The 16,887-nt window shown below is 42.8% G+C and overlaps 1 protein-coding gene across 1 annotated transcript in view; it reads left to right on the top strand.

Annotated features, from left to right (window-relative positions):
• The window catches only part of EIF1B (eukaryotic translation initiation factor 1B), a 115,621-nt gene extending 101,747 nt beyond the window's left edge, over positions 1–13,874 (top strand). The window contains exon 4 of the mRNA XM_073333113.2: positions 13,687–13,874. Coding sequence (XP_073189214.1) covers positions 13,687–13,740 — 54 coding nt within the window. The 3' untranslated portion in view covers positions 13,741–13,874. The remainder of the gene's footprint in view (positions 1–13,686) is intronic.
• The last annotated feature ends 3,013 nt before the right edge of the window (positions 13,875–16,887 follow it).

Genomic DNA, 16,887 nt, shown 5'->3' on the forward strand with positions numbered 1-16,887 from the left:
GGAGAGGCCTGAGCAGGTGTAGACGCAGCGAACATGGGTCCTCTGCCTTCCTCCCAACACACAAGGAATGTGTCCGGGCAGCCGGGAGGGTGGCTACAAAAAGATGTGCTCCAAGTATCACCAGCTGGCGCTGTTCAGAGCAGGTCCCAGGCTGTTCTAAGCTGTGCCCAAGGTCAGGCTGGAGAGAGAGGGCTTGATCCTGCTCCCAGTGGTGTTAATGGCATAAATCATGTTGAGTTCTTCAGTTTAGGATCATGGTTAGAATCACTTAGTGATAATGGGCTCCTTGACAGCCCCCTCTCTGCTGCACCCAGCAGAATCTGGATCTGCCTCTTTTCACCTAATCTTGGAGGCAATAAATGACACAATGCCGTACAGTGAGACAATCTGTCAAAGTGTCACACAGCTCACAAATCAGTTGTTCTGGTCAGAAATTTTGAAATATTAAGGATGGTGCCCAGCCAATTTTTATGATCAGAGTTTCATTCACTAGACTTTAGGTGATGATTTGGCTTTCACTTACACCAGTGTAAGTCAGGAGTAACCACACTGACATCAATAGAGTTACACTGTGTAAAAGCAACGTTAGAACAGAATCAGGTAACCAGCTGGACTCTATAAGCAGATCTGTTCAGAAAAAGAAGCCAGCCAGTTCCTCAGCTGTTTTAAATGGGTGTAGTTCCATTGAAGTCATATTGATTTACAACAGCAGATGATCTAGCCGCTTGTCATTAGAGTCGAAACTGCAGCTGTAATGCTGGCCCTGAAAAGATTGAGAAGCAGCAACCTCCTGTTTCTCTGAAAACCCTTGTGAACCCAGAACTCTTTCACAGTGTAATAATCTTAAATGCGTGTATTATAACCAGAATGTCAGAATGTTACCAGTATACACACTGTGCTCGAACACTCTGTTCAGTACTTAGGTAGTGATTCTCCCCTCTGTTCTCAGGGGCTGACCTAAAAAGTTTGGAATGATTTATGCTTTAAAAGGGTTATCAGCAGTCTCTGTGCTGCTGAGATCTGATAGTATTCTGCTATGCTGTGAAAAGCAGGGCTCTCCAGCCCTACATCTCTTCTATAATTATAAAGGCAGAGCACTTGAAACAAGAGTGGTTTGATCAAGAGTGGGCAATTTTTTATTTTTTATTTTTTAACCAAATGCATACTGTAGGTTATTCCTTCATTATTGTCTGCAGCAGGTGGATGTGAAACCAGTTTATTGAGCATAATTTATTCCAATAACTTGGTTATATAAATGATCCCCTTATGCCTCCTCACCTAGGAAGCTGATCACTCTCTGGATACTATTTATTGTTTGGTTGCACATTTTAAAAATACTTCTTTACTGATATTTTAATAATGCAGAAAAAAGTGGGAATGGATAAATGGCTTAAGAGTCTAGCCCAAGAAAGTGGGGTCTGACTGATAAAAATTCAAACTGTAGCCCTCAGGGACTCAGTTAACCAAGCAACATAGGCATTTCCAGTAAAACAAATACAAACTAAGGGCCATACATTACCCCTCTGCTTGGGTGAGGAGTACGGATCAAGTGAACCCAGGGCTGGGACAGCTCAGAAGGAGATAGAGCAGTTATGTGGTGTGCTCCCCTTTCCTCCTGACCTCCCAAGTAGGTGCTCTGTGGGGAATAAGGTTTGATGGGTGGGGAAAGGGGAAAGCTCCAATACATCATCCTCACTGGGATTTCTGGTGTGAATTAAGGCTGACCCTGAGAGCCTTAAATTACACCTTATTTCTCTATATCCAATGAGACCTCCCTCCCTGAGAGGAGTTGGGAGGCAGCTGCCACCATGCAGCAGAGCTCCCTTCATAAAAATCAAAATTTGGAAAACTTTTACCCGTTCTAGTCCTATGGGTGGTATCAGGCCCCAAGGGGAGAATGGATTCCCCTGCAGTAGCACCCCTGCTAGGGAGGAGGAATAAGGGAGGCTGCTGAGCAAAAAACAAATAGCTTTATGTGTCCAGTTTTAAGGCTCCAGATTTCCAGGATAGTTGAAAAATGGGACAGTCCTGGAAAAAACAGAATGTCCAGTCACTTTGCCCACCACTGCCCATCATGCAGATACCAACCCTACAAAAGAGCCCTACAAGGCTCTTGGTAAGAGGGCGAAAGTGCTGTAGAGATGAGGGATGCTCTTGTGTTTAGAAGAGATGATGTCTTCTTGGGGTAGGGAGCCTACATTCTTGTATCTCTGAGGGCATAAGCTGGCCATCTGTCAGGAAACGGAGAGAGCCCCATTTAACAGAACAGATTAGCAGGCTGTAGCTGTCTGTTGCGCGAAGCGTGCATTAAAATACTGGCTGATGTTGAAAAGGATGATGAAAACTGCACCTACATTTCTGTTTCATATGATTGTAAAAAGGTAAAATCATGGGCAGAAGATAAGAGCCCACTCTAATGACTGGGCCTTTTAACTCAAAACTAACCTCTTATTCAGAGGAAGCATGGTCTAGCGGTTAGGATCAGAGCCTGGAGCTGAGGAAACCACAATTCAAGTCGCTGCTTCCTCTGTGACCCTGGACTAACACTTAGTGTGTGACAAGCCAGGGTGCCAATCTACAGCCCATTAGCCTACTTCATACAAACTATCCATGTGGGCCATGCTACCATGCTAGTGTACTGTCAGTGTGGACTGGAGAAATTTTAGTGCACAGCATGAAGATCCACTCAGACAGTTAGTGCAGATTTATACCCCAGCTTGCTGCCCACTAATTGTTTGTCTAAACAAACCCTTAATCTCTCTGTGCCTTGGTTCCCCATCTGTAAAATAGGACCAACAGAGGTGTTGTGAGGATAAATACACCAAAGACTGTGGGCACTCAGCTACTACAGCATTGGGGGCCATATAAGTACCATAGATACTGAACTTTGCCTGCTTCCTGGTTAAGGGCTGCAGACTAGAAGACTGTTTAAATTGCTTTTCTGGAAGCAATACTGTTGTTGAACTTTACATGATTGTGATGAGGATTTTGAGGGAAATCACCATGTGTTTCTATGCTGTTCTTTTGAATCAGTCATTGTGTGGAAAATGTGTAAGACCAAATTCTGTACTGAATTACACCCTCAACTATTCCACTGACAGGAAGAATTTGGCCTGTATTGCTTCGTGTTCTCTGAACTTAAGTGGCTTGGACATGTTTTGTTCCTCCTGCCATCCCTTCTAATTGGTAATTCAGGCTGTAACACAGAAGAATAATGAATATAGATGTGATTTTTCTCCCACCTTCAATTACCTTAGCCAGTAACCAGGGAAATAGTAAACCAAATTCAGTCTCAAATTACACTGGCGCAACATCATTAAGTTGAATTATATTAAATAACTCCAAGCTCCTGTAAATCAGCCACTCTGCAGGACAGAAAATAAGGGCCCCTAGAACTCTTGGTTTTAATTATTTTTTTAAATTAATTAATTTAATTAAAAAAAATAATTATTAAAAACCCCTGGCTTTAATTATTTTTTAAAAGTGCTGCAGTTTTGAAACAATCATTACTGATTAGAAGTTTCCAGAACAAAGAAATTGTTCCCCTGTGTGCTGCCAAATTTGTGTCTGTCCTACCTACAGCATAAAATCATAGAACTAAAGAAGGGCTGGAAGGGACCTCAAGAGGTCATTAGTCCATCCTCCTGTGCTGAGGCAGGATCAAGTAAACCTAGACTACCCCTGACGGGGATTCCAAAACCTCCCTTGGAAGCCTATGCCAGAGCTTAACTACCCCTTTAGTTAGAAAGTGTTTCCTACCTCCATAGCCTCCACTTTCACATTCTATCTCCTTCTGCTCCCATTTTTGGTTTTTCCTTTCTCCTAAATGCTCCACTTCTTCCATGATTCCTGTACCCACAATCCTCCATTCTCCCTCCCCTCATTGGTTCTCCTGTCAGACTCTGTTACCCTAGCCACAACCCACCCCACTCCTGCTCTCCTTCTGTCACCCCTCTGATCACCAGTGACCACTCTTTATTTTGCACACGTACCACTTCTGCCAGGTGCCAGTGGCAACACCAAGGGCCAGGTTCAATCTAACATAAAGGAAACTATGGTTTGAGCCACCTCCCAGAGCTGTACTCCTACCCTTTGAGTCTATGCAATTAAAATGTGACCTAGTGGTCACCTTCCCAGGTGGTTCTTCCCCTCTTGCAAGTCCTCACAAGTGTCCTTGGTAACACTGAACCACAAGTACCTTAGGAAAAGCCAAACACAAGAAACACGAAAACCATACAGATAACTACATATAGTAAAGCAAGCAAGACCCAGTCAGCGCACCAGGAGTCGGGCCACCAGCACAATTCCAAGAATTAATCATCTGGCTTGTTGAAGTCTAGAACTCTTAGCAACAAAGCAAACCACACTCACCTAAAATCCACTCGCAAGGCCAGCTAGACTCAGTTATAGTCAGGGAGGCATCAGAGGGTGGCTCTCCTCTGCCTGTCTACTCGAATAGTCCAGTGAAGTCTGCACCACCAGGTCCCCCTCAGATATGCAGCTTCCTGGTCTCATCCTGTGACACCTGCTCCGCTACCAACACGGGGCTTGTTGTGAAGTCAGTGCTGTGCTGCCACCAATCCAGTCAGACCTGCTGCAGCCAGGGCTGCACTGCTGCCATTGGTCTAGTCAGGCCCTGCCGTAAAGCCAGCTCTACATTGCTGCTACCCGTTGAGTCCAGTCACTCCACACAGACTTCACAGTCTCCAGATGGGGAACCCAGAGTAAAATGGGACCCTTGGACAGAGCCCTTATTCTCTGAGATAGAGCTCCTGATTTTTAAAGCAGAGGCTTTCCCCTAATCTTGTTGCACTTGAATCCCATTCCCAAACCAGAGTCCACTACCTGTCAGTCAGGGTGACCCTCTTGCTCCAGGGACCATCTTGCACAATTCCTATGCCCTTTTGAGAGTACAGTAATGGCAACAATCTATCATCATTTATACAAAAAGAACCTAAAAAAATTCCAGCTAAAGCAACAAAACATAGTTTATAGAACTATGAGTAAGTAACAATAATTCATGTAAATGAAGCCACTCTACAGCTGTCTATTCCCTTGTAAAGGGAGCGGAGAATTCCATCCTTCTAAGGGTATGTCTATGCTGCAATTAGACACCTGCAGACAGTCCGTGCCAGCTGACTCAGGCTCGGGCTATGGGGCTGTTTAACTGTAGTGTAGACATTCAGGCTCAGGCTATAGCCCAAGCTCTGGGACCCTCCCACCACTCAGGGTCCTAGAGCATCTACACCACAATTAAACAGTCTCTTAGAACAAAACTGCAAGGCTGAGTCAACTGGCACAGGCCAGCCGCAAGTTTTTAATTGCAGTGGAGACATATGCTAAGCCCTCTAGCTTTGAGGCTTACACATGAAACATGTCAGGCAGAGCACCAGTCATTGGGATTATGGACCTGGCACTTTTGAGCAGCTGCATGTGCTGCGGCACTGAGCACTTGTGCAGGGTTCAGGTCTCTAGCCCGCTACAGGCAGGCTGTGAGAATTTATGCTGAAAGCAAGAATATTCAACACACAGAGAAATCCAGATGGCTGACATCTCTATAAAGTGTCAAATATCATATGTAGTCTGCCTTCTTATGGTACTTAGCTCTAAATGGGGAAACAATTAGCTTGATTAATGTTATCATTCAACTCCAGAGGGAACAAGTGAATCACTGTGACTAATATACATTATTTCACATTTCTTAACCAGCAGAGAATAAGGAGCATGTGTGCCATTTAAAAGACTATTAATCAAGCAATTGTTTACTTTCTAGCCAAAGCCTCAGGCAATCAGACAAAATCCAGTTGTTTGCACTCAAAGTCCTATGGCCAATACTGGAGGGTGGGAAGGGGGAGGAAAACATTTTCTTTTGTATCAGCAAGAAAGAAACCGTTCTAAAACTTCACAGGTCTTAAAGTAATTTGCATGGCATTATATTTCCAAAAGAAGATCTTTTGTAAAAAACCTTTCATTATTTTCACTACACCTGATTCTTTAATGCAAGCTCTGAAAAGAGATGATGTGCCAGCAATGTGGCCTATGAATGTGTAATAATATTAACATTTACTGTGTACTAAGTACATAATTGCTAGATTGTTGTATGGATGCTGTACAAGCATGAAAAGGGCATTTAGGACTAGTTTTTATAATATTTACAAGAGCACTTTTAGAACCTTGGATAGGCTTTTACCGTCCTCTTTATAAAGTTAAGCAGATGGTTATTTTCTCCAAGCAAGAGATTCTGCTAAGCTGTTTGGCAAAGCTGTGTGGCACGTCAAAATGATTCTTTCCTCTCTACCAACACATATTTTCTCCAGCATCTATAGAATCAAAAGAGTAGGGCAGTTTCTCTAACTAAAGAGAAAACTTGAGAATGGAGTTTCCTGCATAATTTCTGTGCCAACAGAAAACTAATGAAGCCATATGTTAAAAAGCACCAAAAGAATAAATTAAAAATTATTTGTTCTAGTCTCTCAATTTTCCCCCCCAGCTACAACTCAGAGAAACTGCAGCTTATTTTCAAATTGTGATTCTGCTGAGAAACACAGATTGGCATAGCCCTCCTGTAGAGACATAATATATGCTTATGGTGCAGGAACACCACCTCCCCAAATGACATTAGGTATGCCAACAGAAGCACTCTTCGTCCCTGCGGCTCGCCGCTTCCCGCAGCTCCCATTGGCTGGGAACAGCAAACTGCAGCCACTGCAAGCTGTGGGGGGCCGTGCCTGTGGATGGTCAACGTAAACAAACTCTCTCGCAGCCCGCCAGTGGATTACCCTGATGGGCCACGTGTCGAAGATTGCCAACCCCTGGCCTACACCGACAAGAGAACCCCACCCATAGGTGTAAGTAGTGTCTCCTCTGAAGTGCTACAGCCGTGCCATGGTAGCATTTCAAGTGTAGACCAGCCCTCCTATTGACATAGCTGCAGCTACACTGGGGGTTGTTGGTGTAGCAATGTCACTAGGTAGTGTGATTTTTCTCAACCCCCAACATAGGTGTACCAGTATAAGTTTTAAATGCAGATCATGCGTTTGAAAGTTTCCCCATTTTGGTAAATACAGGAGGAAACCACAAAGTCATTTAGAGAGAAAAGATGCTTTGATGGGAGCAGTGGTTACTATTGCGATTCTTTCCCTGGATTCTTCTCTCCTTTACACTGGCATTACACCTATGTAACTCCACTGACTTCAACCAGCATGAAAGGATGGATTTACACCAGCATAAGAGGACAATAATGTCTACCATCAGGTTGTGACCCATTTAAGAAAGGGGCTATAAGTAAGAACACCTGATTCTCCACTGCCTGCATGTTATGTAGTGGTTTATATCTGGGCAGGGTGAGTGCAAAGTGGGTATAACATACTCTGATTGTAGACATGTGTTATACCCACTTTGCACAGCGGTGACTACACAAGGTGCAAGGCAATAGAGGGTTGTGCCCTTTGTGGAACTGGGATGTATTTCTAACCCATGTGTAGGGTGCCTATATGCTCCTTAAATGCATAACAACAACAAAATGTAATAATAAATCCAGTAGTATGGTGCAAGCAGGCAGTTAGCAAATACCAGACAGAATAAGATTTTAGCATTTCAGAAAAGAAATCTGCTGCCACCCGATTCACAAGCAACTTCTGAATGAGAACAGACAAACTACGATTAATAATTTAGGGTCCAAATCAGCAAACATTTATGATGGGGAGTAGTGCTTACTTAGGGTTGCCAAGCCTCCAGAATTGTCCTGGAATCACCAGGAATTAAAGTTTAATCTTTAATTAAAGATTATGTCATGTGATGAAACCTCCAGGAATACGTCCAGCCAAAATTGGCAACCCTACTCCAGTGAGTGATTCCATTGCAGGCAAAGTGACTTTGCTTAGCTAATTATGCCATCACAATGAGGTCAGTAAAACATCTCTGCAAGCATTGTCTTTGAAGCACTAACAATTTTCTTTTACTCATTGCAATTTCAAAAACCCTTAGATGCAGAAGTGTTCCTGTTTCTTATTCCAGTTGCTCTTCTAAGAGTTAGCCCTTTGGGTTCTTTTTTTTAATTTTCTTTAGTAGCTCAAAATTGTCTAGTTATTTTAAACAAGTCAGTATCCTTTTAAGAGTAAAGTAATTCAGCCAGGAAAGAATGTTGGGCGCAACTGCCCCCTCCCATGGGAAAATTCTTGGTGGGTGGGGGAGAACTGAAGGGTACCAAACCTCTATGAGACTTCCCTGATCATTCTGTCAGGGGACAGGATTTGCCCTTCATAGAGCAGGCCACAGGACCCAACCACAAACCACACTGATCCCTCAAGTTCCTCACAAATTCTGATGACTGAGCTGCTAGAGCCATGTAGGGCCTGCATGCTGCCTCTGAGCCTCCAGCCGTGTGGCTTTGATGTAGTTCTACTAACAGCTATAGCTAGCGGCTTCCCCAAGCATCCCCTGTGTGACAGGGAGCTGAAGAAAGGTAACACAGTTCTTATTAGCTTCCCACTCTGACCTTTACAGGGGTATGATCTTTCCACCCTTAGCTAGCGGGAATGTGGTCTCTGTAAGCCACCATCACAACCCTACCTCCTGTCCCAGATAGCTCCATTGAAGCCACATTGCTGGAGGCCCAGCTCCCATGAAGTTGATTGGTTTCAAGAGGAATGGGACTGGGTTCTTACCCTGCATCTTTTCTTTTGTTAGTAGTGGCAGAGCAGAATGCCTGTCAAAAGAATGAACCAGCAGATCACATGTAATGAGAAAATAAATACAGAAATATATATGCCATAGCCAAGTTCATTAGATGTGGCAGTCTTGCCTTTGCTGCCTGTATTCATTGGGAGAATTTGAGCTCAGGCACAGATGAAGAACATTTCTTATGAAATCTAGTCAAGCCCCCTGAATGATTTTCTATTATTATCCAGTAATCACATAGCCCTCAGCCCATCAGAACTGCATTCTTTATACAGTTGCTGTGCCCGGTATCAATCAACTATTCTTAAAAGTGTTTTAAGTCCTAGTCTCATTCCAATTGTGCACAGATTGGGAACAGTTTATTATTATCCTCAGTATCATTGGGACTATTTGTATTCTTCCTGCATGCCACTGGCTATCCTAGTACATTCCTCTCAATTTGATTCTGAAGCTATTAAGATGAAGAACTTATTCATGCCCCAGGCACCATCGCTTAAAGACCTCATTCTGATATATGTTCTGGGCCAGACCGGCATTCCTCATGAGCTGCTTCCATAGCACAGAAGGGCTGGGAAACTGCCCTGGGTTATCCACTCTCAGTTGCCCTGGATAGGAGTTGTATTGGATGGAGCACAGCCTGAGTGCCTTCTGCTCTAGTGATCCCCAGCTGCATAATGACCTCTAGGCCAACTGGCCTAAGTCAGGCTGTCTGTGAGGCAGCTGTAACTTACGCCAGAGAAAGAATTTGAAAGTCAATGGCAGCTAGGCATTCAGGTGCTTTTGAAAATCTCACTAGGTGCCTACCTGCATATTTAGGGACCTAAATACCTTTAAACAAAAACTGGTCCTCTGTGCCCATACCACCTCTATGCAATGCAGGGAATGCCTCCCCTACTTCCTCCTCCTGCAGTTACTGCCTCCGGCAACACAACCACATTGAAATTCAGAACCCTCCCTAGCCTCAGATACTTTCCTCCTGCCAATGGCCCTCCCAACCTGCTCACCCATTTCCTTGAGTCCGGACACTATTCTAGAACCCCTCTCCTGGTCCCTCCTATGAGTTGGCTCCGTCTCGTCACCACCTGCATTATTTACCATCAGGGTCTGCTGAATAACAAAGGCCAGCGATATGGTATTGGTCAGACCAGAAGGAAATGGATTTATCCCATCCCTACTATAAACATCTTTGGAAGGTTAATAAGAGAAAGACCTAGGGTGCCGTGTGTGCACACGAACACACCCCAGGCTCCAGCTCACAGAGTGAGGAACACAGCAGGTGTTGTACAGAGTTACCAGACAGGGTCTGTCTGCGTCTGAGCCTGGATTCAGCACAGAAGGGACTGTTGCTACATCCTTCCCCTTTTAAACTAACCTATTAAACTAACTAATAAAACATATTTAAGCGTATCCCAAGAGCAGATAAACTGAAAGTTGTTGATCATTCCCTTATCAATCAGTCATCACGCAGGGAGATTCAGCAACATGAATGTGTATGGACATCCCTTGTCTGTTCCTCAGTCAAGCTAATGGATCTACAGTAACTGAAGATCTGTTCCCCATCCCCCCATTTTCACAGTGTAATACATTTCTAAGGTGCTTACATACATTTGCGGCTAATGCTGCACTTTGCAATAATACACTCGAACTACGATCAATTTCCTATTAATCTGACCCATTACTAGCACTGACTGCGTGGAACAATCAATCACTTTTAATTATTAAGCCAAGAGCTCTCTGAAACAACATAGAGATATATGATCTCTTTTATACTGTGAATGGCTAGGTCTAAGTCATGCAAAAAACAGCTATACCATAACATTAATCACAGCTCTGTGATCAATCGTATGTCAACCACAGTTGTGTTGCAAGAGTGTTTTTGTGTTGATTTATTTCTTGTTCCTTTTTCAAAATGTTTGTTGCACCACAATACTACAAGGAGTTTTCTTTTAAAGTGGTTTAAAAGGCCCATTTGCAGGGCATGAAGACATCGTGTATAGTTCTGCTATGCGAGAATCATCACAAGGCTCCCACTCTTCATGTGCCCAGTGGTGGCTGGGCATGTTGCAGCTGTGATGTGCCTGTGGTCATCTTGGGAAAATGATACAAGGATTTTGTTCCTCAAGCCCTCCTTGCCAATTCAATCTACAACCACTAGAGGTGTGTGCGTCTGAATAGTGCTGCATGTAACCTGTACCATCATCTTAAAACAAAAAAGTTAGCAGACCCAATACGTGAATCCATACTGAAGTAATAGTATGAGGGAGGAATGCCCTTTTGGCATATTTAGATTATCAAACTTTGATCACACCTAAAATTAAGAGAGAGATCAAAGATATCACCCAGGAGAAAGGAAAGAAAGGGCCTGATCACAATTTCAGCCCCGGGCCTGATTCACCCCTATTGCAACTCTACTAACTCATACTTGGCCCCTTGAGTTTGCCGTAAGTTTAAACAAAGTCCTTCCCTTACTAAGGAGCCATGCAGCCAGAAAGAGGGCAGAGGATATTGACCTGGTGCAAAGGTTCACAATCCAGCAGGTATAGGCATAAGAAGATCGAGGGTTGAAAAATGAAGCTAGATAAATTCAGAGTAAAAATAAGGTGGAAATTGTTAACAGGGAGGGTAATTAACCATTGGAACAATGATTGTGGTGGATTCTCCAAAGCTTGCAGTCTTTAAATTAAGTACATCTTTCTAATTAGATACTGTAACTCACACAGAAGTCACGGGCTTAATGCAGAAATGTGGTATGTTTCTTTGGCTTGTGTTATGCAGGCGATCCTAATGGTCCCTTCTGGCTTAAAAATCTATGAATCTACGAAAACGTTAAAATTGTATACACCTTCTTCCCATCTCCCACCCCACAAAATTTCACAATTTGAAACATTTCAACCAGCTCCATTTTCCACTTTCATAACTCAGAGCTGTTTTTATCACCTGTGCACAGAATGCCACAAGAAGGCCTGACCAACCACAGACAAGCAAAAACAAAGAAAATGTTAATATCAACCTGTGAGCACTTTCACTGGAATGAAAGCCTTGGACTGATGATCAGTTACAAATTTGATAGTATTTAATGACTGATTCATAACCATCAGATCAGAATACAATCAAAACCTATCCAGTTAAATCTTTTAATAAATACATCTGAATACATCAATTAAAAGGTCTGAAAATAATACAGAAAGTGGGAAACATGAATGGAAGTGAAAGGGCTGCCAACTATTTAGACAGCTTTAAAGTGATGGCTCAAACCATAATAATAATGCAGATCACTGGCGGATTGGTCTTGATCTGTGGAATCAACTAATGAAGGAGAGGAGAAGCAAAGGAATATTTTCACAGGGGTTTCTTGCTAAATGTGTAAATCTGCTTCTAGAAAAATGTTTAACCTAGACACACTGTATGTCAGCACTTTATGTCCCCACAGGGCTCTGTCTTATAAAAATCACAATGAAGACTACAAAGTGAAACCCTGGCCCCTTTGAAATCAATGGCAAACTTCCATTGACTTCATTAGAACCAGAATTTCTCCTTACTAGCTACACACATTAGGCCAGATTGTGATCTCAGATACATTGGTGTGCTTCCAAAGATGTGCTCCACTGGACGCATGTCTAAGTCACAGCAACGGGAATATTCAGATTTCATCGGACAGTTCTCACTCAGGGAATATGTTTATTTATTTCACTGTTAAAGAACTGATGGAAAATTCATGGGGTTTTTCTTTTTAAACATTGTTGTCTCCCCTTTGGCAGAGCTACTTGGAAAACGCTGTGGTCCTGGACCTCAAGTTTATAGTCTGTTGTGGAGGGAAAATTAAGGCAGGCCTTACAAAACTTTGATTGTACATAATGTATGCTGCAGCTCTGGAGGGCCTTCAAACCAGCTGTTCTATGGATTCAAGTTTTTGACCTCGTCTGCAAAAAGAGACAGACGCCTTATAGCATTTCTTGCTCCTTGTTGCTTTTATGTCAGTATATATACTGAGAAACATAACCATCCCCTGCTAATGTGGCTCCTGAAACAGTCTTCTTATATAACCTAAATTGTGAATTCTCTTGGACAGAGACTGTCTTCCATTAACCTTGGGTAATGATGCCACAAATTTAAGAACAGCTGCTTTGGGAGAAAATGTGCTCCAGTGCATAGGATTGGACTGGTAGTTAGGAGACCTGGATTCTGTTCCCAGCTCTGCTAGTGACTTGTTCTATTCCCTTGGGCAAGTCATGGCACCTCTCTGCCTCAGTTTTGCCATTTGTAAAATAGGAATAGTGAGAGGTACTGCCTTTGAAATGTGCTTTGAGATCTAGAGATACAAAGTGCTATAGAAGAGCTAAGTATTATTAGTTTGTCATTTTACTAGCTGGGTATCACATGGGGTAGCAACAACACGGCTCGGTGAAGTGGTAATTCAGGAGATTTGGGAGTAAACACCTTGATGGCTTAATAAAACTTGTTTTTTTCTCCATTTTTACTTTGATTTAATTTTGCATGTTGTTTGTCTTTGATATAGCAAAATCCTCAGGATTAGATTGTGACTGGCCCTTACATAGATGTCCAGTGGAGGATGCATGTTAAAATCAGTGCCCCACAAGAGCCCATCACAGTTATAGACCTTGAATTCAGTTAGAAAGCATCAAAATTGAATGGAGACTGAGAGGGGTGGAAAACAACTCTGATCATTTGCACAGCTGAGATTCTGCTATGATCCTTTCATGCAGTGGAGGAGTTTTGATTTTAAATCTTCTGGCATAGTTGATTGTGTTTAATATTTATAACAATGGAGACACCTGATTTAAAAAAAAAATCAGTCAATCAAGGAAAGAATATGACTTACAGCCATAGGATGCCATGGGAAAAAACTGCCCTATTTTTCCCACCAGAAATGCTGCTGGTATAACAGAAACTATTGTAAATGGTGTAACCGAGAGCATAATTTGGACTTAACCATACAATATAATTCTCGCACATTAAACACCTTACAATCTTTTTGCTTTTGCATAGGAATGTGAAATGTGGATACAATTCAAAAGGACACTATTCAAGACTAGATCATGAACTGGCATAAATCAAGATACTGTCATGACTTCAATGTACACCAGCTGAGACTCTGGCTCTCAAGATTCTGTTGTTGGCGTTGAGAACCAGATGAGCTTTGAGGCACAGTAAATATTTCACCTTCCTCTAGAGAATCAACAAATACAAGGTGGTTGTTTGGCTTTTTTTTCCTCCCAAACCCTTAAAATGTCCACTGCAAAGATTAAAACCTTGCTAAAGTACAGTGCTTTTCCAAAGTGTTCTTCTTTCATGTATCCTAGGAGTCTTAACCCAGCTATCGGGACTACGTATGCAACAATTTATGGCCTTTTCCCCATGCTGATGCATGTAAAAAACAACTCTTATTATTCTTCAGAGGACAATTGACTAACTTTCTACTAGTATCATTATTGGGTTTGCCCTTAGGTATTTTCAAAGGGCCATTAAGACTACCAAATATCAACTCTTTTACATTGCCCCAGCTTCTACTTATTCCAACAACATTTGAAATGTACCCTGAGAAACACTTTGAGTTTTATTACTTAAATTTTATTTCACTCATACATACATTACAGCCAATATTATCCATGTGCCACCAGCATCATCAGTTTCCCACAAAGTACAGTTTTATGTGGAAAATAATTGGCCAGAGCAGAAACACCTTATAAGCCAATTTTAAAATGATACATCTGTAGGGTTAACTGCACCTTTGACACACAAAGGCCGTGGCCTCCTGTAGGGCACCCACTTAAGGTTTCAAGATTTCTCACTGTCATCTCTCTCAGGAGGAGACCTGCATGTCTCTCCCTTCAGACCAAGGATTTAGGCTTGCAGTCCCTCTGCACCGCACTGTGATTTCCTCAACAGCTCTGCCCAGGGTTCTGCGCCTGTGGTTTGCTCTCTCCATTGGGGCTACAACAGTGTACACCTGTTACCAACCAGCCTTCACAAAGCACAATACATTTTTTCTTAGGACAAAAGTATCACAGAGAAAACATTGTAAAATAATAAAAGGCTCGACACATGTACTAAACAGACCAGAAATTACCCATCAGTTCTTTGGGGCCCTGGTAGGCCAAAGTCCTTCCAACCCTTCAGCAGGGACCAGAGATCACATCATTTTGCTGAATCGAAAGGAAGGCCCTGAGTCTGTTTAAACTCAATCTTGTATACCACAAGTCTTGCTTAGTCCCCCAGCCTCCTGAAAACAAGTAAAAACAGTCCCTCCCCCTATTCCCCAGGAGGCCAAGCTTCAAAGCCTGACTAGATAGCCAGTCTTGGGATTTTTTGCATTAATCATCCTTTGGTGATTCCAGGAACACAAAAATATACATAGCCCTCTGTATCAATACAGGTTATGGATATTCCGCAGTCTCGTACGTATGGCCCACCTTTGTATGATGGCTGTTGAAGATATGTTTGTGCTCATATCTGTCACAATAGCAGCCATCAATATTGGATCAGTGCTTTGTGTTTGCAAGGACTATAGCTGAGATTTTCAAAACCGGTTAATGGGATTTGGACTCCCAGTTTGCATTAAAATGAATAGGAATTGACTGTCCAAATCCTCTAACCTGCTTTGAAAATCTCAGCCTACAAGTAAATTAGTTTGTTCCTTCCAGTGAAAATGGCAAACTCCACAAGCCGAAGCACAAAAGAATAGGATTTCAGGGGCTGGGCCCGAAGTATGTCCATATGGATGGTGGTGAATTGCCTGCTTGTATTGCCACCCCAAATGAAATATGAGATACAGGAGAGTCACAGTGCAGCAACTTCTTTTAGGGCTGAATATAAGGATGTTATAATGCCTCCCAGTTGGGAAAAAGGGAACCTGTACATTGTGCCATGAGATAAGGAGAAGTCAGAAAGGTCCCAATCCTGCCCACATTTATATACATGAGTAACTTTATTTGCATGAGCAGTCCCATTGAAATCAGCTGTGCTGACCAGAGCTTTCTGAGGAGTTGCAGTGCTCCTGCTGCCCACCTATTTGTGTGGGAGGAGAAGTAGCAGTCCTGTGGCAGCTGTCCCGTTCCCTGCCTCCTTGTACAGACCTCTGCTGCAGATAGCTTGTACAGAGGAATAAAAGGGGCAGCTTCACAGACACAAAAGATGGCTCATAATAATGATGCCCTTTTTAGCTCTGAATAGAAACATGGCTATGGCAGCACACACTAGCCTACTGTGGAACACCTGAGCAAATCTAGGTCTTCCATTCTGAAAAAGGCTCCGAACACACCCGGGACCATGTGAGCACTGACCAGTTATTTCCGACAGTCAAGGAGCACACCCTCCTTCTTCAGCCGTCTTCCATTTCCTTTGAGAGCGTTTTGGTCACCAATTAGAAGTTAAAGGTTTGTGAATTGCAGAAGTAGATCTAATTTTATTATTCAAAATGAGTGCATCCCACACACTTTCCACAGAATGAGTTAGTTGGCCAGAGCCTGCCTTTGGTTAAACACACAGAATTCCCACTGAAGTCAATTAAAAATATGCAGCGAGTGCATAAGCAGAAGTGGATGAGCATTCCAGTTCACGGGGTGAGGCCCAAGTTTTGTTGCTGTCCCTAAACTATTTAGTTTCTCAAGATTAAATATAACCTTCATGCTGCAAATATGAGAACTGCTAAACACTGCAGTACCTTTGGACACTTCGGGCCAAATTCTCAGTTGGTACACATGAACATAGCTCCATTGACTTCAGCGGTATTTCATCCATTTACACCAAATATGAATTTGGCCCTTTTTGAACAGTATGTTTAAGACCATGGTGACGGATCACTCACTGCAGGCAAGAATACAGGTATGGTCCCTTTTATAATGAAGGCCTGTCATAGCACCAAGTATAAAATGAGCTGTCCAAAATTGGTGGCATTGGTGGCACCTAGATCTCTCTTGTTATCTGCCTGTGGCACACAATTTAGTTCCCTAAGGCTTGAAATGTTTTGGACTAATAATGGGCTTAAGATAGGGACATCTAGGTGAAATTTAATGGCCTCTGACATTCAAGGGGTCAAACTAGATCATCTAGTACCTTCTGACCTTGAACTCTATGAAGGTATGAACAAATGCTTGCAGACAGTGAGGGCTCAGTTCATTTCAGTCTCTATGCTGGTGGAAGTGCTGCAGATCCTGGTAGAGAGTTCCCTCGTGGCTGCGGAACAATCAT

This window comes from Lepidochelys kempii, chromosome 2 (assembly GCF_965140285.1).
Source record: "Lepidochelys kempii isolate rLepKem1 chromosome 2, rLepKem1.hap1, whole genome shotgun sequence".
In the NCBI taxonomy this organism is placed as follows: domain Eukaryota; kingdom Metazoa; phylum Chordata; order Testudines; family Cheloniidae; genus Lepidochelys; species Lepidochelys kempii.